Here is a 26,869-nt window from a genome sequence, read left to right as displayed (position 1 = left end):
AGTTCCCGATTCATGCTCCAAGTGGACCAGACTGCATGTCGGGAACATGCAGCAGGAACATGCGCCCATTAATGTCTTGTCTCTCACCAGTGGCCATGCACAGCAAGAACTAGGCTTGGGCGATAAATTATGGCTTTGCCAGCAATGCCACTTCCTGAAAATTAATAAATTAATGAAAAAAAAGAACAAAGCAAAGAAAATGATAAGGGGACTTGAAGGTCCAAGGTAACAACTTTGAATTGCTGTAAAACCGCAAACCAAGGTCCTTTCATCACCTTTAACATCCACGCCCTCCACCATGGCTGCAGTGTGTACTATCTACAGCACCTCCCAAACCCACCACCTCTACCACCTAGGATAAGGGCAGCAGACACATGGGAACACCACCACCTCCAAGTTCCCCTCCAAATCACACACCGTACAGACTAGGAAATATATCGGCCATTCCTTCATTGTCACTGGTTCAAAATCCTGGAACTCCCTCCCTCAAAGTACTGTGGGAGCACCTGCACCACATGGACTGCAGTGGAACTAAATTCACAGCACTTACTTCAGTCTGAAAATGTGTTTGCTTCATATTCTTTGTAATCAAATATTATTTGTGTCATGGATCGTACATGGTTACTGCTTGTACTATTACAAGGTGTGCCACCAGAGGGCACTGCAGTGGGAGACTTGTAGGTTACCTGTACAGGTGTGCCAGGCCTAGTATAAAAGGCAGGGCACCATGTGCGATCCTCACTCTAGAGTTACATTAAATGGACTAAGTTCACTACAGTTCAAGCACAACACATTGTCTCGTGGAGTCATTATTAGAGCATCTGAAGACATAACAATTGGCGACGAGATTACGGACCTCCACGCGAAAATGGCTAACCGTGGCACATTGCAGCAGTTCGCCGATGGTGATGATTGGGAAGCCTTTGTGGAGAGGCTCGACCATTTCTTCACAGCAAATGATCTGGCAGGCGAAAATCCGGCCACACTGGCTGATATACGCAGAGCTATCCTGCTAACCAGTTGTGGGCCCACTGTTATGGCCGCGTCAGGGACTTGCTGGCACCAGCGAAGACAACGACCAAGAAGTACGAGGAGCTTGTAACACTGATCCAAGAACAACTCAAGCCCAAAGAGAGCATCCTCACAGCCCGACACCGATTTTATACCCACCGACGGCCTGAAGGCCAGGAGATCGTGAAAAATGCTGCAGACCTCAGGAGGCTGGTGGCACCGTGTGATTTTGGCGACCACCTCACCGAAGCGCTGCGGGATATATTTGTCATCGGAATCGGCCATGAGGGCCTCCTTCATAAGCTACTATCTGCGGATACCACAGTCACACTGCAGAAGACCATCTCCGTGAGCCAAGCATTCATGACCTGCGGCTCTAGGCGGATGACTCATCTTCAGGACTCAAACCCGGAAAGTACTGTGCACAAAGTGGCGCCTTTTAGAGGCTGGACTGTAGAATGTGAATCTTCTCAGGGGAGAGAGAACAGGCCCCCAAGTCCCTTAACTCAGAGTCCGCCGAGGGGGGCTAATCGAATAGCACCATGCTGGCGTTGCGGAGGGAATCACAGGGCTCACCAGTGCTGTTTTAAAGACTGTGTGTAAAGGCTGCAGCACAAAGGGCCATCTCTAGTGAATGTGTAAAAGAAATACGACTCACTGTGTTGATGAAGAGTCTGCAGATGGCCATGAATCCAGCACGGATCATAAAGCAATAGAGAGGCAGCTTAGCCCCACGATGAGGTATATAGCATGTTTACCTGCACCACCGAATGTTCTCTGTTGAGGATGGAAGTCGAGATAAATGGCGTTCCAGTCTTCATGGAACTGGACACGGGGGCGAGCCAGTCAGTAATGAATCCAGAAGCCTTTGAGGCGCTATGGGACAGTCAGGCTGAACAACTCAAGTTGGTCTCGGTTCAGGCAAAGCTGCGCACCTACACCAATGAACTTATCCCAGCCGTTGGTAGTGCGGATGTAAAGGTACTCCACGACAGCACAGTGCACAAGTTACCCCTGCAGATTGTTGCAGGTGATGGACCAACGCTACTCGGAAGAAGGTGGATGAAGAAGATCCACTGGAGCTGGGAAGATTTCATCCCTCCAGCGATCGACGTCCCCCGCGCTCAGAGGCAAAGCAAGTCCCCACCTGAGATTGGATCCGGCACCAGAGAGCTGACCAGCACAGCACCCGAGGCACAAACCGCTCAGCACGACTGCGTGGAGATGATCCAGCTGGGACGACCTGAACGCACCTTCCAGGCTCCAGTGGCAGGACTCCGGAGGAAGAAAATCGGACCCAGAAGGGACTTCCCAGCTTCGGTGGTGGAACCCGAGGAGAAGAGGATCATAGCAGTCGACATCGTGGATGGAAGAAAGATGGCGCCCAAACCACGAGATGATGCGCTGAAGATAAAGATGGCAGCGGCTGGACCACGAGGTGCAGCGCTGATGGAGCAACACATGGCACCAAACGGAGAAGAGGATTGGGGTAAAGATAGCAAGGCTCTCTTAAAGGAGGTGCACAACTCACCACACTTAAAGGGACAATTCCACACTCTCAATCAATGTAACAGCAACTGTGAGTTAGATGTAAAATGTGTAATTGATGATCAGAGTTGTGTACATGCAATAAGCAAGAAAAAGTCGCGTGATTGCGATCGGAGCTACAGGTTATTTACAATAAGTAATGAAATGTTGTGCGATGTAGGATTTCAACTGCATACAGTCAATGCAGTGGGCAAACACCCATCGGGGGCACACAGGTCCAGCGAGCTACCCAATGCTGTAGCTTGGGACCAGAGTGATGCACCAAGGAGTGTGGCCACAAGCAGCTAATATATACAAGCTGCAGAGCAAGCGATCTCAGGAGGGCAACGGCACCAGTATCGATACCCTGCCCCTGATCGGCTCCACCTCTCAGGCACCTGATGGCACCAACCGTCACAAGCCTGAAAGAGCAAACTACGCTCAGGCCTCAGACTCTATCACCACCAAGCCAACACCCGGGGAATGAAGGGTCACCTGCAACGGTTATCCTAAATGGGACCAGCCAGGATCCCAAACCAAATAACGTCCAGGCAAGCGAGTGAGCAGTTCTCTGTGCACTGCTAGACGACTGGTCCTCAGGGAGCAGCAGTGACCCGGGGCGCAAGAAGAGGACAGGGAGGTCACAGCCATCTGTGAACCTCCCCGACGTTAGAAGCAACAGCAAAAGCCCCGAGAGCAGGCAACTCAAACCAACCGGGTTCCCACTGCCAGCACTGGGCACCACACCACCACCAGACTATCTGGACACCATCCAGCAGTTCTGGCATTAGTTTGTCCTCAAGCACTGGTGCTGACCCCAGCACTGACTCCAAGCATATTCCAAGTATGTACTTCACCATTCAAATGTACTTACCTCACCATGGTACCACGAATGCAATACTGTAAATGTAAATTTTTTTTGGACTTGAATGTATATGAATGTAATGAGCCAATGGCACGAGTGGTCATGGACGCACAAACAGAAACCACCAGCACCTCTACTGCCAACGGAACACCACCGACTCACCCATGATGGAAACGACCCTCCAAGGGTCAACCAGAGAGCTACGCCCAGAGCACGGTCAATGCAAAGGCGATTTGCACTAAGGACTTGGGGGAAAGTGATGTCATGTATCCTACATGGTTACTGTTATGTTCTTGGATGCTCTAATAATGACTCCACGAGGCAATGTGTTGTACTTGAACTGTGGTGACCTTAGTCCTTTATTTGTAAACTCCAGAGTGAGGATCACACCTGGTGGCCTGCCTATTATACTAGGCCAGGCACACCTGTACAGGTAACTACAAGCTCTCACTGCTGTGCCCTCTGGTGGCACACCTTGTGATAGTACAAACAGTAGCCATGTAGAATACATGGCATCACTCCCCCCTGAGCCTTTAGTGCAAATCGCCTGTGCATTGACTGTGCTCTGGGCTTAGCTCTATCTGGTTGACCCTTGGCGGGTTATTTCAATCTTGGGTGAGTGGTTGGTGCAGTAGAGTGCTGGTAGTTGCTGTTTGTGTGTGTCCCTGACCACTCCATTCTCCCCCTCCCACATATAGATTATGCCGGAGGCTCAGTGCGTTCATATACATTCAAGTTCAGAAAAACAAGTTTGCAATCATTTGTGGTTCAGTTGTGAGAATGGTACGTTAGACTGGTGAGATACATTATCGATGTGTACTGGGGATCGGTAACCGGTGCGTAAGGACAGACTAGTTCCAGAACTGCTGGATGGAGTCCAGGCAGTCTGGTGGTGGCGCGGTGCCCAGTGCTGGCAGTGGGAACCCAGTTGGCTCAAGCTGCCTGCTCTTAGGGCTGTTGCCGTGGTTCTTAGCGTCGGGCAGGTTCACAGATGCCTGTGACCTCCCTGTCCTTTCTTGCGCCCTGGGTCCCTGCTGCTCCCTGAGGGGCTGTCATCTAGCAGTGCACAGAGAACTGTTGATTCACTAGCCTGGGCGTTGTTTGGTTTGGGATCCTGGCTGGTCTCTGTCCCCTTTGGGAGGACTGTAGCGAGTGACCCTTCGTTTCCGGGTATGGACTTGGTGGCGATCGGGTCGCGCCTTTGCACAGTTTGCTCTTTCATGCTCGTGGCGGTTGGTGCCATCGGGTGCCTGAGAGGTGAAGCCGATCAGGGGCAGAGTATGCCCTCCTGAGGTCGCTTGCTCTGCAGCTCGTGTGTATTGGCTGCTTGTGGCCACACTCCATGCTGCATAACTCTGGTCCCAGGGACGCAGGCTACAGCATTGGGTAGTCCACTGGACCTGTGTGCTCCCGATGGGTGTCTGCCCGCTGCATTGGCTGTGTGCAGTTGAAATCCTGCATCGCACAACTTTTCATTACTTATGGTGGATACTCTGTAGCTCCGATTGCGATCGTGTGACTTTTCCTCGCTGGTTGCATGTACACAATTCTGATCATCAATTACACATTTTACATGATCGCGCGACTTTTCCTTGCTTATTGCATGTACACAACTCTGATCATCAGTTACACATTTTATCTCTAACTTATAGTTGCTATTACATTGCTTGAGTGTGTGGAACTGTCCCTTTAATTGTGGTGGGTTGCAGGCCTCCTGTAAGAGAGCCTTGCTTTCTTTACCCCAATCCTCTTCTCCGTTTGGTGCCACGTGTTGCTCCATCAGCGCTGGTCTGGCCACGGCCATCTTTTTCTTCAGCTAATCACCTCGTGGTTTGGGCGCCATCTTTCCTCCATCCACGATGTCGACTGCGGTGATCCTCTTCTCCCCAGGTTCTGCCACCGAAGCTGGGAAGTCGCCTTTGGATCCGATTTTCTTCCTCCCGAGTCCTGACACTGGAGCCTGGAAGGTGCGCTCGGGGCGTCTCAATTGGATCATTTCCACGCAGTCATGCTGAGCGGTCTGTACCTCGGGTGCTGTGCTGGTCTGTTCTCTGATGCCGGGTCCACCCTCAAGTGAGGTCTTGCTGTGCCTCCGAACACGAAGGACGTCGATCACTGGAGGGGTGAAGCCTGTACAGGACCTTGGTGAGACCACACCTGGAATATTGTGTTCAGTTTTGGTCTCCTAATCTGAGGAAGAACATTCTTGCTATTGAGGGAGTGCAGCAAAGATTCACCAGACTGATTCCCGGGATGGCAGGACTGACACATGAAGAAAGACTGGATCGACTAGGCTTATGTTCACTGGAATTTAGAAGAATGAGAGGGGATCTCATAGAAACATATAAAATTCTGATGGGATTGGACAGGTTAGATGCAGGAAGAATGTTCCCGATGTTGTGGAAGTCCAGAACCAGGGGTCACAGTCTAAGGATAAGGGGTAAGCCATTTAGGACCGAGATGAGGAGAAACTTCTTCACTCAGAGAATTGTGAACCTGTGGAATTCTCTACCACAGAAAGTTGTTAAGGCCATTTCGTTAGATATATTCAAAAGGGAGTTAGATGTGGCCTTTACAGCTAAAGGGATCAAGGGGTATGGCGAGAAAGAAGGAATGGGGTACTGAAGTTGCATGATCAGCCATGATCATATTGAATGATGGTGCAGGCTCGAAGGGCCGAATGGCCTACTCTTGCACCTATTTTCTATGTTTCTGTGTTTCCCACTTCCAATGGATCTTCTCCATCCACCTTCTTTCAAGTAGCTTTGGACCATCACCTGCAACAATCCACAGAGGTAACTTGTGCACCGCGCCATCATAGAGTACCTTTACATTCGCACTACCAATGACTGGGATAAGTTCATCGGTGTAGGTGCGCAGCTTTTCCTGAACCGGGACCAACTTGGGTCGTTCAGCTTGATTGTCCCATAGCCTCTCAAAGGCTTCTTGATTCATTACTGACTGGCTCGCCCCCGTGTCCACTTCCATGAAGACTGAAACATCATCGATCTCGACTTCCATCCTCAACGGGGAACACATGCTATATACCTCATCGTGGGGCTGAGCTGCCTCTCTGCCTATCATTTCACAATCCGTGCTGGATTCATGGCCATCTGCAGACTCTTCGACACAATGAGTCATATTTCTCTTACACATTTGCTGGTCCTTTGTGCTGCAGCCCTTGCATATATTGTCTTTAAAGCGGCACAGGTGAGCACTGTGATTCCCTCCACAACACCAGCATGGAGCTACTCGATTAGCCCCCCTTGGCGGACTCTGAGTTAAGGGACTCGGGGGCCTGATCTCTCTTCCCTGAGAGGGTTCGTGTTCTACAGTCCAGCCTCTAAAAGGCGCCACTCGGTGCACACTACCTGCCAGGTTTGAGTCCTGAGGGTGAGTCACCTGCCTAGAGCCGCAGGTCGAAGTCATGAATGCCTGGATCACAGAGATGGCCTTCTGCAGTGTGACTGTGGTATCCGCCGACAGTAGCTTGTGAAGAAGACCCTCATGGCCAATTCCAATGACAAAGATATCCCGCAGAGCTTCATTGAGATGGTTGCCAAAATCACTCGGTGCTGCCAGCCTCCTGAGGTCTGCGGCGTATTTCGCAATTTTCTAGCCTTCGGGCCGTCGGTGGGTGTAGAATTGAGTTGCTCATGGATCAGTGTTATGAGCTCCTTGTACATCTTGGTCGTTGTCTTTGCTGGTGCCAGCAAGTCCCTGACGAGGCCATAGACGGTGGGCCCACAACTGATTAGCAGCCAGCGTGGCCGGGTCGTTTGCTGTGAAGAAATGGTCAAGCCTCTCCACAAAGGCATCCCAAACATCACCATCGGCGAACTGCTGCAACATACCAAGGGTAGCCATTTTCGCGTGAAAGTCCGTAATCTCGTCGCCAATTGTTATGTCCTTGGATACTCTAATAATGACTCCACGAGGCAATGTGTTGTACTTGAACTGTAGTGACCTTAGTCCTTTATTTGTTAACTCCAGAGTGAAGATCACACCTGGTGGCCTGCCTTTTATACTAGGCCAGGCATACCTGTACAGGTAACTTACAAGTCTCCCACTGCTGTGACCTCTGGTGGCACACCTTAGTGATAGTACCAACAGTAGCCATGTAGCATACATGACAGTTACTGCTTGTACTATTACAAGGTGTGCCACCAGAGGACACCGCAGTGGGAGACTTATAGGTTACCTGTACAGGTGTGCCAGGCCTAATATAAAAGGCAGGCCACCAGGTGTGATCTTCACTCTGGAGTTACATTAAATGGACTAAGGTCACTACAGTTCAAGTACAACACATTGCCTCGTGGAGTCATTATCAGAGCATCTGAAGACATAACAGTTTGCAGTAGTTTAGTTGGACCTGTGGGCCCCACACATAAAACTGCTCTGAATATAAATATCAGCTGCCCCTATGATTCTCCTTAATGTCTTTTTCTTTGTTTTTTTTCTTTTGCATGAGGTTTGAAAGCTGCTGAAGTTTCATCTCTTCCCCCATCAATTGTACTTGATGCTAAAGCAATCACGTCTCACATCACCAGGCAAATCTGGGTAAGCACAATTAAAACCAGGGATACAGAGCTGTGTTTGTTTAATAGACAGTACGACAGAACGGGAAAATGATACGCATCTTTTTATTCACAATCACTGGAATTCCAATCAATATTGCAGCAAAATATGTGTGTAGAAATCAGACTGCAGTGCTATTAGGATTGCCAACTGTGGTTGGATGTATTCCTGGAGGTTTCATTAGCTCATTTCTCCCTTCCAACCGCACCGCCTCCACACTCCCGCCATTGGTCGCCCAACACATCCCATCCTCGCAACGTCCCGCATTCCCACATTGAGTGTAAAGCAAACCAGTCCCTTTGTTACTTAATTAGATTATTCTTGACTGTCAGTCAGACAGGCAATTTTACCATCTCCAATATTTTTACAACGAATAAATGAAAGTACTCAAAGAAAATGTCAACATCCGATGATGTTTCTCCCGGGTGTAGCTCACAGCATTGTTCTGGAGATTAATCTTTCATTCCAGGAGGCTTCAGGCCAATCCTGGAGGGTTGGCAACCCTATATATTATAGAGACCAAAAGTCTTGAGCACGCAAATTTCCTCCCCTCAGCCCCACGCCCTCTGACATCAAAGGCCACGTTTGAGGGAAAAGAAACTCTTGCATTTCTATAGCACCTTTCACTACCTCAAGACATCCCAAAGCACTTTATAGCCAATGGAATTTCTTTTTGCAGTGCAGTCACTGTTGCAATGTAGGAAATGTGGCTGCCAAGTTGTGCACAGCAGTGCAATAATGGACCAGATAATCTGTTAAGTAATGTTGGTTGAGGGATAAACATTGGCTAGGGCACCGGGGAGAACTCTCCTGCTCTTCTTCAAATAGTGCCATAGGATCATTTACATCCACCTGAGAGAGCACGTGGGGCCTCATCCCAAAGACAGTGCAGCATTCCCTCAGAACTGCTCCTGACAGTGCAGCACACCCTCAATACTGCCCCTCCAACAGTGCAGCACTCCCTCAGTACTGCCCCTCCAACAGTGCAGCACTCCCTCAATACTGCCCCTCCGACAGTGCAGTACTCCCTCAGTACTGCCAACCTGACAGTGCAGTGCTCCCTCAGTACTGCCCCTCCGACAGTGCAGCGCTCCCTCAGTACTGTCCCTCCGACAGTGCAGCACTCCCTCAGTACTGCCTCTCCGACAGTGCAGTGCTCCCTCAGCACTGCCCCTCCAACAGTGCAGCGCTCCCTCGCTCCGACAGTGCAGTGCTCTCGGTACTGCCCCTCCGACAGTGCAATGCTCCCTCAGCACTGCACTGCGAGTGTCATCCTGGATTATGGGCTTGAGTCTCTGGAGTGGGACTCGACCCCATAACTCTGTGACTCAGAGACGAGAGTGCTACCCACTGAGCCACAGCCAACACAGAAGGCTGGTATGTGTTTGAATTGATACTAAGTTTTATATGCACACCAGTTGATTCTGTAGTAGAAGTCTGATTCAGTTATTTTTTGGTGAATTGCAGCGTAAACAGAGAAACACTGCCGAGTCTCTGCAGCAGCGAGCGATGCATCACTTGGCCACCAGACTGGTGCAGACAGCAAGAAACTCGTGCTTGGACTCAGACCATTTGCGAATGTACCTAACGGGCCTCAGGAACAGGTATGAAGCAGACTGCCTCGCAGCCAGGCAATCTCCACAGACAGATGTTTCCATCTGAGAAGTTTCACTCCAAACAGTAACGAAGCTGTTAATAACGTGATGTTTGCAAGCACTGTTGTTATTTGAAAAATAAAAGATTGGTCCAGATTTTGCTGCCTAAATAAAGGCATTATTAACGTGTAAATCCTCCAGGAACTTGTGGCGAGGAAGAGATACGGCGTGAGTTGCAAATCGCCGCAAGTTGGTGGCCGATTTGCTCCGCTCCTCCGCTAGCTTTGTGGAAATGCAATCTCGCCGTGAGTTTCACGAAGTTGCTGCATTTGCGTGTTAATTACTCATTAAACACGCCAATGAAAATACCCTTTTTAATGAGCAGACTTATGTTTCATAGAAACATAGAAAATAGGTGCAGGAGTAGGCTATTCGGCCCTTTGAGCCTGCACCACCATTCAATAAGATCATGGCTGATCATTCCCTCAGTACCCCTTTCCGGCTTTCTCTCCATACTCCTTGATCTCTTTAGCCATAAGGGCCATATCTAACTCCCTCTTGAATATATCCAATGAACTGGCATCAACAAATCTCTGCGGCAGGGAATTCCACAGGTTAACAACTCTCTGAGTGAAGAAGTTTATCCTCATCTCAGTCCTAAATGGCCTACCCCTTATCCTAAGACTATGTCCCCTGGTTCTGGACTTCCCCAACATCGGGAACATTCTTCCCGCATCTAACCTGTCCAGTCCCGTCCGAATCTTATAAGTTTCTATGAGATCCCCTCATCCTTCTAAACTCCAGTGTATAAAGGCCCAGTTGATCCAGTCTCTCCTCATACGTCAGTACAGTCATCCCTGGAATCAGTCTGGCAAACCTTCGCTGCACTCCCTCAATAGCAAGAACATCCTTCATCAGATTAGATCAAAACTGAACACAATATTCCAGGTGAGGCCTCACCAAGGCCCTGTACAACTGCAGTAAGACCTCCCTGCTCCTATACTCAAATCCCCCAGCTATGAAGGCCAACATACCATTTGCCTTCTTCACTGCCTGCTGTACCTGCATACCAACTTTCAATGACTGATGAACCATGACACCCAGGTCTCGTTGCACCTCTCCTTTTCCTAGTCTGCCGCCATTCAGATAATATTCTGCCTTTGTGTTTTTGCCCCCAAAATGGTAACCTCAAATTTATCCACATTATACTACATCTGCCATGCATTTGCCCACTCACCTAACCTGTCCAAGTCACCCTGCAGCCTCTTAGCGTCCTCCTCACAGCTCACACTGCCACCCAATTTAGTGTCATCCGCAAACTTGGAGATATTACACTCAATTCCTTCATCTAAATCGTTAATGTATATTGTAAAGAGCTGGGGTCCCAGCACTGAGCCCTGCGGCACCCCACTAGTCACTGCCTGCCATTCTGAAAAGGACCTGTTTATCCCGACTCTCTGCTTCCTGTCTGCCAACCAGTTCTCTATCCACGTCAGTACATTACCCCCAAAATACCATGTGCTTTTATTTTGCACACCGATCTCTTGTGTGGGACCTTGTCAAAAGCCTTTTGAAAGTCCAAATACACCATATCCACTGGTTCTCCCTTGTCTACTCTACTAGTTACATCCTCAAAAAATTCCAGAAGATTTGTCAAGCATGATTTCCCTTTCATAAATCCATGCTGACTTGGACAGATCCTGTCACTGCTTTCCAAATGCGCTGCTATTTCATCCTTAATAACTGATTCCAACATTTTCCCCACTACTGATGTCAGGCTAACCGGTCTATAATTACCCGTTTTCTCTCTCCCTCCTTTTTTAAAAAGTGGTGTTACATTAGCTACCCTCCAGTCCAGAGGAACTGACCCAGATCCAAATCGTGCAATACTACTCAACCTCTCCGGCCCAGAAAGGGAACAATTGAAACTGTGGAGTCTTATTCCTGCAGGTAGTAATTTGCATTGGGGATTTTAAAAATAATACCTTTTATTTATTTTTTAAATAAGTTTTCCTTTTTCTTAATCCAATCTTTCTCCCCCTCGCTTTATTTCTCTTTCTGTCCCTGATTTGATTCTAATTCACCCTATTTCCGTCTCTGTCCTTCACTTGTTTATTTCTCAATCCTGATTACGAAGATTGCTGGTCCCGTCGTTCACCGAGGTCCCAGATGCCTCATTGCCCTTGCACTTATCGCCATTATCAGCTCGCACTTCCAGCAAGTTACGACGTAAATTATATCCATGCTTTAGAGCGAGAGGAAAACTCCGAACTAACTGTGCGTGCAGCGCGAGATGCCTTGCTCCAGCAAATTCTGGGCCAGTGTTTTATCAGAAGATTGACTTGAATACAAATTTAAAGTTTGTGAATGATTTGCTTTTTGGATTTTAACTGTAAACTCAGTTTCTGTGAAAAGTTTGAATGCCGTTTTTAAAGGGTTGTTGAGGAAACAAACAGTGCAGGAATTGCTGCAAATTCTGGGTTTATTGCATGTTGTGAAGCGATAGAACGCGATGTAAACGCTGTAATAATGAATCGGTTCTTTTTTTCTCTCCTGAAGGGTCGGGATTTTTTTCCTCTTCTCTCTGTTGTCCCTGTCCTCAATCTGTTAAAGCAGGGCTGCAGCCAAGGGAGAGGAGGGTAGGGGAGGTCTTTTCACCTTATCTTTCCAAGTTCAAGTAATTCTGAAGCGATTTGGGAAGCAGCAGTGAGGATATTCCACTGGGCAGCCCGCTGTTGGCGAGCAGGCAACTTCTAATAGACATTCTGCAGAGATGGAGGAGCTCACACGGCTCTTTGTACCGTGTCACAGGAACGTAATCCAACCAGTTAGAAATGAGAGGTTGCCGTCTAAACCTAATATGTGCCTGCAAACAGAAGCAACAAGGAGAGTACGTTACACTCATATCGGTACCTTACTCATTAAACCACGGCCTTGATCCTTCTGTGCATCTTTTCTCACTAATGCGCTCTCCTTCCCCATCTCTCCTGCAGGTGTCCGGCAACGCCTCGATTGTTTTCAATTTCCCCCCGTAGCCGCGCCCCCTTCCCTATCTCTCTGATCTCCTCCAGTTCTGGCCTCTTGTGCATTCACTATTTTAATCGCTCCACCATTGGTGGCTGTGCCTTCAGCTGCCTGAGGTCTGGAATTCCCTCCTAAAACTCTCTGCCTTTCTTAAGATGCTCTTTGACCAAGCTTTTGGTCATCTACCCTGCTATCTCCTTATGTGGAAAATTCTGTTTGATGACATGCCTGTGAAGCGCCGTGGGACAGTGGCTGGTGTGCTACGGCCACTGCTCGTTAAAAAAAATCCACGCACAGGCATCTTCCACCCTTTAATATGCAGTTCGGGATCCGGAATATTAGGTCCTTCATTGAATCGCCTGTGAATTTATTGAACTCATCCCTTTTTGGCGAGGAAGCAAGTCATCCTCGATTCGAGGGACTGCCTAAGAAGAAGATTAATGGCACTATATAAATGCAAGTTGTTTTTGTTGTTGACTCTGTGCTGGGGGGATGGTCCCACAGAAACTGGGCCTTCTTCAGTTTCTCACCCACGGGACAGTCTTACCCGCGAGTCTTTACAAATATCACTCATAAGGGGCAACGGTCCTCACACATGCTGCTCTCTGTCTCTGTGTTTCCGTCTCTCCATGTCTATCTCCCTCTTTCTCCACATATATCCCTCTGTTTATCCCTCTCTCCCTAGATTTACTAGAATGGTACGAGGGAAGAGGGACTTCAGTTATGTGGATAGACTGGAAAAACTGGGGTTGTTCTTCTTAGAGCAGAGAAGGTTAAGTGGAGATTCAATAGAGGGGATCAAAGTGATGAGGGGTTTTGATAGAGCAAGCAGGGAAAAACTGCTTCCTCCAGGAAGTGGATCATTAAGCAGAGGTCACAGATTAAAAATAACTGACAAAAGAACTAGGGGGGAAACGAGGAGCGATTCCTTCACACAGAGGATTGTCCAGATCTGGAACGCACGATCTGAAAGGGTAGTGGAAGCAGGTTCCACAGGAACTTTCAAAAGGCAATTGGACATGTAGTGAAGAGGACTCATCTGCAAAAAGCTGGGGTGTGGGACTAATTGGATTGCTCTTTCACAGAGCCGGCACAGGCAGGGCAGGCTGAATGGCCTCCTTCTGTGACGATTTTGAAGCTGGGCGAATTCGGGTCCGATATTCCTCTCTCCCCTCGCTGGGAAGGTAGGCTCCGTCTGACCTGGCCTGGATTGGGCATTTTGGTCACGAGCTAGCTGAGAAGGGTTAGTTCCATGCTTCCCTCAACACAGACATGCCAACTGGTGTCCCTGGAGAAAGATGAGGTGGGATGACCTATTGGGGGCCCTTCTCCCTTGGTTCTACACAATTACAATACAATACCTGCACTTATTGCAGGAGCTATGTCTGCTCCTCTCCTCTTCCCCCACTTTTGAGAGAAGCTCCAGAATTCCTCGGGCAGTGTAATTCCTGCTCCTTTACGTCTGGGAACTAAGCTACCCCAGGTTCACAGGAGAGGACTATCGGGCTTATAACAATAATTTGCATTTATACAGCGCCTTTAACACAGTAAACCATCCCAAGGTGCTTCACAGGAATGTTATCAAACAGAATTTGACACCGAGCCACATAAGGAGATATTAGAACAGCTGACCGGAAGCTTGGTCAAAGACGTAGGTTTTAAGAAGCATCTTAAAAGGAGGAGAGAGTTAGAGAGGTTCAGGGAGGGAATTCCAGAGCTTGGGGGTCAGGCAGCTGAAGGCACGGCCGCCGATGGTTGGCCGATTAAAATCGGGGATGCACAAGAGGACAGAATTGGAGGAGTGCAGAAATCCCGGGAGAGTCATAGGATGGAGGAGGTTACAGAGATAGGGAAAGAGCGAGGCCATGGAGGGATTTGAACACAAGGTTGAGAACTTTGTAATCGTCCTAATGTTACAGCTTCCAAAGCCATCACAAGGCCGGGGCAGGAGGTTTGTGAAGCACAATGAATCCGTGTATTAAACATGGCCTTCGGACAGTTAAAAAAACACGTTAACTCCAAACAAAAACAACAAGTCTTTGAACATCGTGCATGGCTGACAGCAGAACCTACCTTAATCTGTGCGACGTATATGCGACACATCACTCTAAAGCATAAACCGAGACATAACTTTGCCTCCTCTATTATGTGTGTTGACTCAAGGTCATGCACTCTTGCTACTGGTGTTGGGTAGAAGAGGATGATGAGGATTGTGGACATGGGGCTGTGCTCTCTCTCCAGTATCCCATACTGGAGTAAAATCTTCAGAATGTCTGACTGCCTGCCTTGAGCTACAAAATGCAAGGGGGTCACTCCGCTTAATGGGCTTGGATTGTACACTGGTGCGAAGGTTCTGCAACGCAAACAGGAAATTCAAAAACCCATTTAATAACGACATTTTAAAAGCAGCCTCCACGGTTTATTATTTATCTCATCATTTGTAAGTGGCGCACGTTAATTCGAATGCACAGGTGGCAAGAGAACTTTGAAGCACAAATTAACATTCTTTTAAAACTTTGAATATTCTTGCATTTAATGTCAAGCCATTTATTTCCATTTTGAAAACCATATAAAAAGGGGAATTATCTTCAGCATCATTTTAATGCAAGTTTTATTAATTTGGCTTGCTTAGAATTCCTGAATTTCTGCCATTAGATATGACCAGGAGCTGATAATATACAGCAACAGTAATGTTCACAGCATGCTCACAGTCTTGTGGAGCTGTTGCACTGTGAGTGGCTGAACCAGTCACGTGATTTCACAAGACTCAATAAAACCCCGGTTCATTGAGTTCAGGTTCTCCACGATGAGGCGTGCAGTTGTGAGCCTGGTGGATGAACTGGTAGTTGATGGTTTATCAGCAAAGGTTTAACAATCTAGTTCTTTACAGCAAAAGTGAAGCAATGAATTCTTAAGCAAAGAACTCCCGAAGCAAATACACTACAGCACCAACAACTTTCATTCCTATAGCGCCTTTTAATGTAGTAAAGGTTCCACACAGCAAGCTCTCACAAACAGGAGTGTGATAATGACCAGATAATCTGTTTTAGTGATGTTGATTGAGGGATAAATATTGGTCCTGCTCTTCTTCGAAATAATGCCGTGGGATCTTTTACATCCATCTGAGAGAGCAGATGGGGCCTCGGTTTAACGTCTCATCCGAAAGACGGCACCTCTGACAGTGCAGCGCTCCCTCAGTACTGTTCCTCCGACAGTGCAGCGCTCCCTCAGTACTGTTCCTCCGACAGTGCAGCCCTCCCTCAGTACTGCCCCTCCGACAGTGCAGCGCTCCCTCAGTACTGTTCCTCCGACAGTGCAGCCCTCCCTCAGTACTGCCCCTCCGACAGTGCAGCCCTCCCTCAGTACTGCCCCTCCGACAGTGCAGCACTCCCTCAGTACTGCCCCTCTGACAGTGTAGCACTCCCTCAGTATTGCCCCTCTGACAGTGTAGCACTCCCTCAGTACTGCCCCTCTGACAATGTAGCACTCCCTCAGTACTGCCCCTCTGACAGTGTAGCACTCCCTCAGTACTGCCCCTCTGACAGTGTAGCACTCCCTCAGTACTGCCCCTCTGACAGTGTAGCACTCCCTCAGTACTGCCCCTCCGACAGTGCAGCACTCCCTCAGTACTGCCCCTCTGACAATGTAGCACTCCCTCAGTACTGCAGTGGAGTATCAGCCTAGATTTCAATGCTGAAGCCTCTGGAGTGGGACCTGAAGCCACAACCTTGTAACTCAGAAGCGAGGGTGCCACCCACTGCGCCATGGCTGACACTTGGGAACATTTTCAGCACCATTTTATCGTGCAAGTTCTATTCATGGTCTTAATCTGAATTCCTGACAGACGCTTATTATAGATGTAGCAACACAGACCCCTGAGGCAGAACTCCATTGTCGCTATGATTGTTGTGCTGTTTCACAGAGAGGGTTTGATAGGGTGGATATAGAGAAAATATTTCCACTGGTGGGGGAGACCAGTAAATATAAAACAGTCACCAATAAATCCAATTGGGAATTCAGGAGAAACTCCTTCACTCAGAGAGTGGTTAGCTCACCTCTAAGGGGAAGCTAGATAGAGTAAATAAGGAGACACTGTTTCCAGTGGCTGAAGGGTCAGTAATCAGAGGGCACCGATTTAAGGCGAGTCAAAAGAACTCGCTTCTCGGCCTTTTGGCTAAGATCAAGTGTAGTACCGTTTCTGACCAGCCACCATGACCCCAGGGTGGTTTCTCCCTGGTCAGGAAGGTATATGCTTGCATTTTTGGAAACAGGAGGTGGGTGGGGAGGTTTGACCCATCCACCTCCACGGAGGTGTGTGGGGGACCTGACCCATCCACCTCCATGGCACGAACCTGGTATTGCAGTACTTCCAGGAACGGTGCAGTGGCTCTAGGCCTTTTGGCTAAGAGCATTGGCGCAGAGTGATCCTTGGCATGTGCAAGGTGACCTCTGGCGTTTGTGATTTGACAAAGAATTGGAACGATTGGCTACGAATTTAAAAAAAAAAAGAACTCGAGGAGACACGAGGAAACATTTTTTAATGGAACGAGTTGGTATGTTATGGAATGCACTGCCTGTAGGAAGAATAGGGAGGTCACTTATTACTGGGAGGGTGTGAGTCTGGGTGGGGTAGAGGAACAAAGGGATCTCGGATACAAATACACACATCACTAAACGTTGTGACACAGGTTAGCAAACCAGGCACTAGGGTTTATTTCTAGAGGTATAGAATTGAAAAGTAATGAAGTTATGCTAAACTTGTATCGAACCTTGGGGGGTTAGACCACACTGTGGACAATTCTGGTCGCCATATTATAGAAAGGATATGGAGGCATTGGAGAGGACGCAGAGAAGATTTAACGGATGGCACCAGAAATGCGAGGGTACACATATCAGGAAAGGATGAACATATTGGGTCTCCTTTCACTTGAAAAAGGAAGGCTGAGGAGTGTGTGACCTAATAGAGATCTTTAAAACTATGAAAGAGTGGATACAGAATGTTTCCACTTGTGGGGAAGAGCATAACTAGAGGCCATCAATATAAGATAGTCAGTCTCCAAGTAATCAAATAGGAAATTCGGAGAGTGGTTTGAATGTGGAACTCGCTGCCATAGGGAGGGGTTGAGGCGAATAGTATCGATATATTTAAGGGGAAGCTGGATAAACATATGAGGGAGAAGGGAATAGAGGGTTATGCTGATAGAGTTAGATGAGGAAGGACGGGAGGAGGCTCGAGTGGAGCATAAACGCCTGTTTCTGTGCTCTATATCCAATGTAAAGGGCGGGGTAAGCAGTTTCCATAATAACTCTCAAAAGGGAATTGAATAAATACTTGAAGGGGAAAGATGTGCAAGGTTGGCATGCAGGTACAGCAGGCGGTTAAGAAAGCAAATGGCATGTTGGCCTTCATAGCGAGGGGATTTGAGTACAGGGGCAGGAAGGTGTTGCTACAGTTGTACAGAGCCTTGGTGAGGCCACACCTGGTACAGTTTTGGTCGCCTAACCTGAGGAAGGACATTCTTGCTATTGAGGGAGTGCAGCGAAGGTTCACCAGACTGATTCCCGGGATGGCGGGACTGACCTATCAAGAAAGACTGGATCAACTGGGCTTGTATTCACTAGAGTTCAGAAGAATGAGAGGGGACCTCATAGAAACATTTAAAATTCTGACGGGGTTAGACAGGTTAGATGCAGGAAGAACGTTCCCAATGTTGGGGAAGTCCAGAACCAGGGGACACAGTCTAAGGATAAGGGGTAAGCCATTTAGGACCGAGATGAGGAGAAACTTCTTCACCCAGAGATTTGTGAACCTGTGGAATTCTCTACCACAGAAAGTTGTTGAGGCCAATTCACTAAATATATTCAAAAAGAAGTTAGATGAAGTCCTTACTACTAGAGGGATCAAGGGGTATGGTGAGAAAGCAGGAATGGGGTACTGAAGTTGCATGTTCAGCCATGAACTCATTGAATGGCGGTGCAGGCTAGAAGGGCCGAATGGCCTACTCCTGCACCTATTTCCTATGTTTCTATGTTTCAATGAAAGAGCAGGGGGAGTGGGACTAATTGGATCTCTCTTTTCACACAGCCGGCTGTGCCGTATCATTCTCTAATTTGGCTCCTGCTTTATACAGTGCTGGGGAGGGAAGGAGAAGGGAGGATACCTCGGAGATTACATGAACCTTTTTCCAAACTCTCAACGCATTAGCCGTCAGTACGGCTGCTCTGTCTGGGCCTGTAAGAACATGTCCGCAGAACTTTCCATTGGGCAGAGGTATTCCAGCTGGAGCCAGGCTAGCTGGAAGCGAGAACAACAGCTATCTTCTCAGCTGCACAATGACTGGCAGACTGAATCTCACATCGGGGGTCTAAATGTGTTTCGAATAGCCCCTGTGGTTGTTTTTATTGTTGCACTGCTCCGAACTCACAAAGCCACAAACAAAACCGTAGAGTCGAAAACAAGGCAGTAATTATTTTTTTGTTCAAGACTCAGGTGATCAATATTATAACAGAACCTTGCATTTATATAGCGAATTTAACAGAGGAAAACAATGCGCTTCACAGGAGCGCAATAATTAGCACTAAACGCATCAAGCAGTAAAATATAATACATCATAGGCAGTCCCTCGGAATCGAGGAGGACTTGCTTCCGCTCCCAAAGTGAGTTCTTTAATGGCTGAACAGTCCGATACGAGAGCCACAGACCCTGTTACAGGTGGGACAGACATTCGTCGGGGGAAGGGGTCGGTGAGGCTGGTTTGCCGCGCACTCCTTCCGCTGCCTGCGCCTGGCCCCTTCATGCTCCTTACGTCAAGCCTCAAAGAGCTCAACGCCCTCCCGAATAGACTCTCTTCACCTTGGGCGGTCTGCGGCCAGGGGCTCCCAGGTGTCAGTGGTGATGTCGCACTTTATCAGGGAGGCTTTGAGGGTGTCCTTATAACGTTTCCGCTGTCCTCCTTTGGCTCGTTTACCATGAAGGAGCTCCGCATAAAGCATTTGCTTAGGGAGTCTCGTGTCTGGCATGCGAACTATGTGGCCTGCCCAGCGAAGCTGATCGAGTGTGGTCAGTGCTTCAGTACTTGGGGATGTTAGCTTGCTAAGGACACTGATGTTGGTGCACCTGTCCTCCCAGGGGATTTGAAGGATCTTGCGGAGACATCGTTGGTGATGTATCTCCAGCGACTTGAGGTGCCTTCTGTACATCGTCCATGCCTCAGATCCGTACAGGAGGGCGGGTATTACTACAGCCCTACAGACCATGAGTTTGGTGGTAAATTTGAGGGCCTGGTCTTCAAACACTCTTTTCCGCACGCGGCCGGACATAACATCAAAAGCACGGTCAGATGTGGATCGTTGAATGAAAGTGTCAGCCGTGGCTCGGTGGGTGGCACTCTCACTTCAGAGTCAGCAGGTTGTGGGCTCATTCCTACATTACAACAGTGACGGCACTTCAAAAAGGACGTCATGGGCTGTAAAGCGCTTTGTGATGTCTTCTCAAGTTCCACTCCAGAGAATTCAGGATAAAAATCTAGGCTGACACTCCAGTGCATTACTGAGGGAGTGCTGCACTGTTGGAAGGGCGGTACTGAGGGAGTGCCGCACTGTCGGAGGGGCAGTACTGAGGGAGTGCTACACTGTTGGAGGGGCAGTACTGAGAGATTGCTGCACTGTTGCAGGTGTCATCTTTTGGATGAGACGTTAAACCGAGGCTCAGTCTACCCTCTCAGGTGGACGTAAAAGATCCCGCAGCAAGTATTTTGAAGAAGAGCAGGGAAGTTATCCCCACTGGCCACTGTTTATCCCCTTACTCAACACCACTAAAATCAGATTATCTGGTCATTTATCTCATTGCTGTCTGTTAGATCTTGCGGTGTGCAAATTGGCTGCTGCGTTTCCTGCATTACAACAATAACGACACTTCAATAAAGTACTTGATTGGGTGTAAAATGCTTTGAGAAGTGAACGGCGCGATATAAATGCAAGTTCTTTTTTTTTCATAAGGGCAATGCACATTCTACAACAACAACGTTTAATTATATAGCGCCTTTAACATAGTAAAACTTCCCAAGGTGCTTCACAGCGGTGTTATAAGACAAAACAGATAAATTTGACACCATGCCACATAAGAAGAAATTAGAGCAGATTGGTCAAAGAGGTAAATTTTAAGGAGCATCTTAAAGGAGGAAAGAGAGGCAGAGAGGTTTAGGGAGGGAGTTCCAGAGCTTGGGACCCAGGCAGCTGAAGGCACGGCCACCAATGGTTGAGCGATTATAATCAGGGATGCTCATGAGGGCAAAATTTGAGGAACGTAGACACCTCAGGGGTGACAGGGGTGGGGGGTTGTGAGGCTGAAAAAGATTACAGAGATAGGGAGGGGAGAGGGCCATGGAGGGATTTGTAAACAAGGATGAGAATTTTGAAATCGAGGCGTTGCTTAACCGAGAGCCAATTACGTCAGCGAGCACCGGGTTGATGGGTGAGCGGAACTTGGTGCGAGTTAGGACACGGGCAGCCGAGTTTTGTATTACCTCTAGTTTATGAAGGGTAGAATGTGGGAGGCCAGCCAGGAGTACATTGGAATAGTCAAGTCTAGAGGTAACAAAGGAATGGATGAGATTTCAGCAACAGATGAGCTGAGGCAGGGGCGAAGGGAGGCGGGTGATGTTACATCAATGGAAATAGGTGTTTTTTGTTATGCCGTAGATATGTGGCCGGAAGCTCATTTCAAGGTCAAATATGATGCCTAGGTTGCAAACAGTCTGGTTTAGCCTCAGATAGATGCTAGGGAGAGGGATGGAGTCAGTGGTCAGGGAACGCTGCGGGAACCAAAGACAATGGCTTCAGTCTTCTCAATATTTAATTGGATAAAATTTCTGCTCATCCAGTACTGGATGTCGGACAAGCAGTCTGACAATTTAGAGACTGAGGAGGGGTCGAGAGAAGTGGGGGTGAGGTAGAGCTGGGTGTCTCAGCGTACATGTGGAAACTGACACTGTGTTTTCGGATGATATCGCCAAGGGGCAGTATATAGATGAGAAATAGGAGGGGGCCAAGGATAGATCCTTGGGGGACACCAGAGGTAACGATGCGGGGGCGGGAAGAGAAGCCGTTGCAGGTGATTCTCTGGCTATGATTCGATGGATGAGAATGGAACCAGGCGAGTGCAGTCCCACCCAGCTGGACGATGATGGAGAGGCGTTGGAGGAGGTTGGAGTGGTCAACCGTGTCAAAGGCTGCAGACAGGTCGAGAAGGACAAGGAGGGATAGTTTGCCTTTGTCACAGTCACAAAGGATGTCATTTGTGACTTTGATGAGAGCCGTTTCAGTACTGTGGCAGAGGTGGAAACTGGATTGAAGGCATTCAAACATGGAGTTCCGGGAAAGATGGGCACGGATTTGGGAGCGGTGATGACTGCAGATTTGAGGAGAACCATTAATATCGCAAACATGGGAACCAGAAAAGGAAGTTGGGTGGCCAGCAGTTTAGTGGGAATAGGGTTTCCTCGCAGGTCGAGGCGCCACACTGGTTCCAGACTGGGTGATGTCACCAAAACCCAGGTCGCCGATTGGAGAGTGGGCAGGGACTTCGGCCGGGCCCAGGTACAGCAGATGTGTGGCGAATGATCGGGGCGGAGGTGCGGAAAATGATCGGGGCAGAGGAGCGGAGAGAGATCGAGGCCTACGAGCAACGTGATCGGAGCCCGGGAGAGGCGGGAGTTCGGGGCCCAGAAGAGACATGGCCCCAGGGGCAGCACGGGCCCAGCCCACACTGCGATATGTCTGCGCACCAGGTCCGTGCAGCAGAGCTGGTCTCCAGTCGTCTTGGTTAACCCTTACCACTAGACCAAGACCTAGCTCTGTTAAGCCTGTGTGGTGACTGGGATGCATCAGCCACCACACGTTAAAAAAATCCACGCACAGGCATCTTCCACCCTTCAGGATATAGTTCGGGACCTGGAATATCAGGTCCTCATCGAAACATCTGTGAACTCATCCCTTTTTGGTGTGGAAGCAAATCATCCTTGATACAAGGGACCACCTAAGAAGAAAAGGGTATAGGGTCAAGAGAGCAGGAAGTGGGTCTCATGGTCAAGATGAGCGTGGCGAGGTCAAGAGGAAATCAAGAGAGAAACTGGAGAAAGATGCGAGTTTAGAACTAGGGCAAGGGGGAACCTCAGAGGAACTTTGCCCCCTTGGGCTAGGGGAAGGAAGGGAACTGGAAGAGGCAGATGATCGGATGGTCTCAATCTTTGAGACAAAGAAATCCATGAGCTCCTCACACTTGATGTTGGAGGGGAGTGTGGTGGAGACAGGAGAGAGGGCTTTAATAAGACGGTGAGCAGTAGAGAATAATAGCCGGGGGTTATCTTTGCTTTCCAGAATGACTCTGGAATAGTGAGCAGTTTTGCAGACAAGTTTCTTAAACGATAAAGGGTTATGGGGAGCGGGCAGGGAAGTGGAGCTGAGTCCATGATCAGATCAGCCATGATCTTATTGAATGGCGGAGCAGGCTCGAGGGGCCGCATGGCCTACTCCTGCTCCTATTTCTTATCTACTTATGTAAGAGTAGGACCCAATAATGCTTTATGTGGTCCAGCCAAATTCCATTTTGCATCCAAAAACATAGACCAATGTGGGTGATTGAATGGAAGTTTATAAAAGATTGTGAGTAGCTCCCAGTGAATTACCTCCAGATCAGTGCCAGCCGGTTTCCCCTATCTCCCAGGTAGCTGACGGTCCTCTCCAATAGTTTCTGCACCAACAGGGGGCTGACCCTTCGGGCGAACAACCAGTACAGGATGGTGTTGATGCAGATCCCCGTGAACTCCAAGTAGAAGCCGAGGCTGCTCTTGTCGCGTGGCTGTTGGACGAAAGCGATGTAATCGGAGAGGAGGGAATCTAACCCCAGCGCGTCGACGTGTCGCAGGATGTGCGACAGGGCGTGGTAGATGAGTGGCTCCCACCGATGGCACAGCGGACCCAGTAAGCTCTTCACGGCCACTCTCTCCAGAAGCTCCCCGAACAGACTCTGTCGCACTCCCGGCCCTTTACAGCAGCTCTCAGCCTCGTCAGACATGCCCGTCCAGGACACACGCAGAAAGTAGGGTTTTAGCCCCAAGTCTCCTCTCACTACAGGCAACAGGTTCCCCTTGTTTCATTAAAAACCTCAGACCAACCGTGACATCTTCTTTTGTTACATAAACTAGATTTTGACATAGCTCACCCGGTGACATCAGAAAATGTCTTAAAAACATGAGGCCCCTCAACCTTATGAAAGAGTTTGATGGGGCAGGTGTAGACACTTGTAGGGGAATCCAAAAACTAAGGGTCTTAACTTTAAGACAGTCACTAGTAAATCCAATAAAGAATTCAGGAGAAACCCCTTTACCCAGAGAGTGGTGAGAATGTGGAACTCGCTGCCACAGGGAGTGGTTGAGGCAAATAGTATCGATGCATTTAAGGAGAAGCTGGATAAACACAAGGGAGAAAATAGAAGGGTATGGGGATAGGGTGAAATGAAGAGGGATGGGAGGAGACTCGTGTGGAGCATGAACACCAACATGGAACAGTTCTGATTATACCAGCATGGAACTGTTGGGCTGAACAGCCTGTTTCTGTGCTGTAAATTCTATAACTTTCATGTTGTGTGAACGAATTCTTGGGCTGCGTTTCCAGTGTTTACCTTTACTACATTTGCTCAGTGTGTTCCTCTCGTTTCTTTAGAGTTTCAACAATAACTTAAATCCCTTTTTGGGCTGTTTTGCCCATATTGAGAAGCACAGATATCTCTGGTGGCTGTGATGAACAGTGGCAACCTTATAAATGGATTGCTGGAAATTTCCTCTATTCGCTATTGGTAACGAGATCGGAATTTAAAATCTTTCAGGATGCCAGCAACATTTGGCTAGGGTTAGGAATGACCTTGGAGTTTAATGAGAGCAGAAACGGGGCCATTCTGCCCATCTATTCTGGCCAGTCAGCCTTGTCTAATTTGAACATAGCTCACCCTCGTCTCCAGCACCTGGGGAGAGGGACAGAGGAAATCTCACACCGTGTCTGCACATCAAACTTAAAGCTAATGGGGTTTGATGAATGGGGCTAGATGATGGAATTCCGTACAAATTCCCAGAGTTGTCGGGGAAAAAAAGGGTGTTTTCTCTGCCGCGCCATCGCCGCCTCCATTCAACCGGCTCCTGGAACACGCCAGACACATGGTGATTGGCAGGGAAGGGGGGGGGATGTGGGGAATGCCCCCTCTGTTAATTCATTCAGTTGTATCCCCTGGAGCCGGTTTGCTTCAGTTGCACCAGCTCGGCGATGAACGCCTTGATCTGGACTTGCAACAGTTGCTGGGTCTCCCTCTGGTGCTGGGTGTGGTCGGCCGGCTGGTTGTAGCTCGAGACCATCTGGCGGAGGACCCGAGCCTTCTCCCACTTGGACATCACCACCCTGACCTGGCCGCTGGCCTTGGGGCCGAGCCTGACCATCGGCACATTGGCAGCGAGCTGGGAGCCCCTCTTCGGGGTACTGGGGCTGGCCCGGGCCCTGTCCACGTCCCCGGGACACTCGGACAGATCTGCCCGCCCTGGCTCGCTAGCAGAGCAGAGCCGAGGAGCAGAGGACAACACTTGGGGTGAATGGGCAGGAGCTAAGAGGCTTCTGATCAACGGGGACCCTAGCGCTGGCCAACAGGATCCCTGCACCCGGGCTAACGTGGGAGATACATCACTGACATAGTGAGATGGTCCTTTCTCTCTGGCTGAAGGGTGGTCATTGACTGGAACACAACGGCTGTTGAGTGGCCTCCCCCTAGTGCCAAAGGACTCCCAGGATCTAGCAGTAAAGTCCAAAGGCTGCTTCAATTGGGATTTAGTGCATGGCCCTGCCTCCCTATCTTCAGAACAAACCATCACAGGTCCAGCACGAACTGACTTACAACAGGGATCAGTTCTCCTGGCCAGCAATGTGCCTGTGACCCCAGTCTTGGTCTTGCACCCGCTCTCCTTGCACCGGTCACTACTCGCTTTCTGAAGGCCCCTGAAGTGAAGAGGTAAGAGAGCCCTGTTCTGGACAGTGGCCCGAGAACCCTCCAACTTTCCCCTTCTGAATTCCAACCCTTTTGCCCCCACATCCAGCCTTTCCTCCCCACAGGCCTGCGGGTCCAGAGTGAAAGGGGCTTTGCTCCCGTCACTCAGCGACCCTTCTCTGCTCTTCCAAAACCTCTTGGCTGCGTTCCATTCCTTGGCACTGAGACGCCTCTCCCTCGATTCGCTCCCAGCCTCCAAACTTGCCGCTGAGGTCTCACGCACAGGGTGTAGGAGGGGAGAGCTGGCCTGAGGTTCCATTCGCTTGACCCTTTCACTTGGCACTTGACCAAATGTGGCCAATTCTGAAGTACCTGGGACACGCGCCTTTGCTGCAATCTGCTCAGATCTGGAAGGGCTCTTGTCCAAACCTTGCTCAACTGGGTGGCATGCCTCACCCTTCAGGCTCCAATGACCTGGGTCTTTGATGCCCTGCTCCCGAGGATGTCTTCGACCTGTTGCTGCCTGCTTGCCACCAGCTGGAGGTGCAGGGTGCACGCTGTAGCCGCCGATAGCCCTGGTGACCCGCAGTGTGCTGCTCACCTTGTCCATCTCCCTGTCCATCAACAGCAAGGACCGGGCGCGCTGGCGGTCAATCGTCTCCATTTGCAAGGTGCATCTTCGCCTCTCCTCGCTGTTCCTCCTGTGAGCTTGCAGGAGTCTTTCCCCCGCACCCCGTGCCCGGCCCATGTGCAATCATCACATTGCAGCTAGTCCAAGGACACTGCCCCAACCCAGCCGCTGCAACTCTGCTGCAACTCGGCACTGAAGCCGGCTGCCCACCTCAACACAAGCCCGGAGACTCGTTCAAAGCCACGATTGCTTGGACCTGCGCACTGAGCACCCGGCTCACCCTCAACATTAACTCTTTCAGGACTCAGATTCACGGGAAAATAAAGTTATTAACCGGAAAATGTTGTAGCATTCTAAATTATTTGCTATTTTGGCACTGCAAATATTGCTTTAGTAAAAAAAAACACGATTGTTTTGTTCCATCTGTTAACTTGACACTTGAAACATAGACTTACACTTATGTAGCGCCTTTCACAACCTCGGGATGTCCCAAGCCGCTTTACAGCCAGTGAAGTACTTTTTGAAATGTAGTCACTGTTGTAAGAAACGCGGCAGCCAATTTGCGCACAGTAAGCTCCCACAATCAGCGATGTCATAATGACCAGATAATCTGT

General features: G+C 49.1%; 2 protein-coding genes and 1 pseudogene across 4 annotated transcripts in view; 2 read left to right on the top strand and 1 right to left on the bottom strand.

Annotated features, from left to right (window-relative positions):
- The window catches only part of msh4 (mutS homolog 4), a 133,179-nt gene extending 120,431 nt beyond the window's left edge, over nt 1-12,748 (top strand). For 2 of the 3 annotated variants that reach the window (XM_070886453.1, XM_070886455.1), the window contains 2 exons: nt 7,875-7,963; nt 9,449-12,748. In XM_070886453.1, coding sequence (XP_070742554.1) covers nt 7,875-7,963; nt 9,449-9,643 — 284 coding nt within the window. In that variant the 3' untranslated portion in view covers nt 9,644-12,748. The remainder of the gene's footprint in view (nt 1-7,874; nt 7,964-9,448) is intronic. The other variant, XM_070886454.1, reaches the window with a different exon arrangement.
- Nucleotides 12,069-23,674, bottom strand: LOC139268364 (ankyrin repeat and SOCS box protein 17-like). Its single transcript, XM_070886437.1, has 3 exons — nt 23,286-23,674; nt 14,674-14,953; nt 12,069-12,442 (listed from the first exon to the last, which is right to left on the bottom strand). Exons 1-3 carry the CDS (start codon nt 23,672-23,674, stop codon nt 12,236-12,238), a joined length of 876 nt encoding a protein of 291 aa, XP_070742538.1. The 3' UTR covers nt 12,069-12,235.
- On the top strand, nt 16,755-16,989 carry LOC139269886 (U2 spliceosomal RNA; annotated as a pseudogene).
- Nucleotides 23,675-26,869: the final 3,195 nt, after the last annotated feature.

The sequence above is a fragment of the Pristiophorus japonicus genome, chromosome 8 (assembly GCF_044704955.1).
Source record: "Pristiophorus japonicus isolate sPriJap1 chromosome 8, sPriJap1.hap1, whole genome shotgun sequence".
NCBI lineage: Eukaryota > Metazoa > Chordata > Chondrichthyes > Pristiophoridae > Pristiophorus > Pristiophorus japonicus.
Note: the sequence above shows the minus strand (reverse complement) of the source record. Positions and strands in the feature narration are given on the sequence as shown.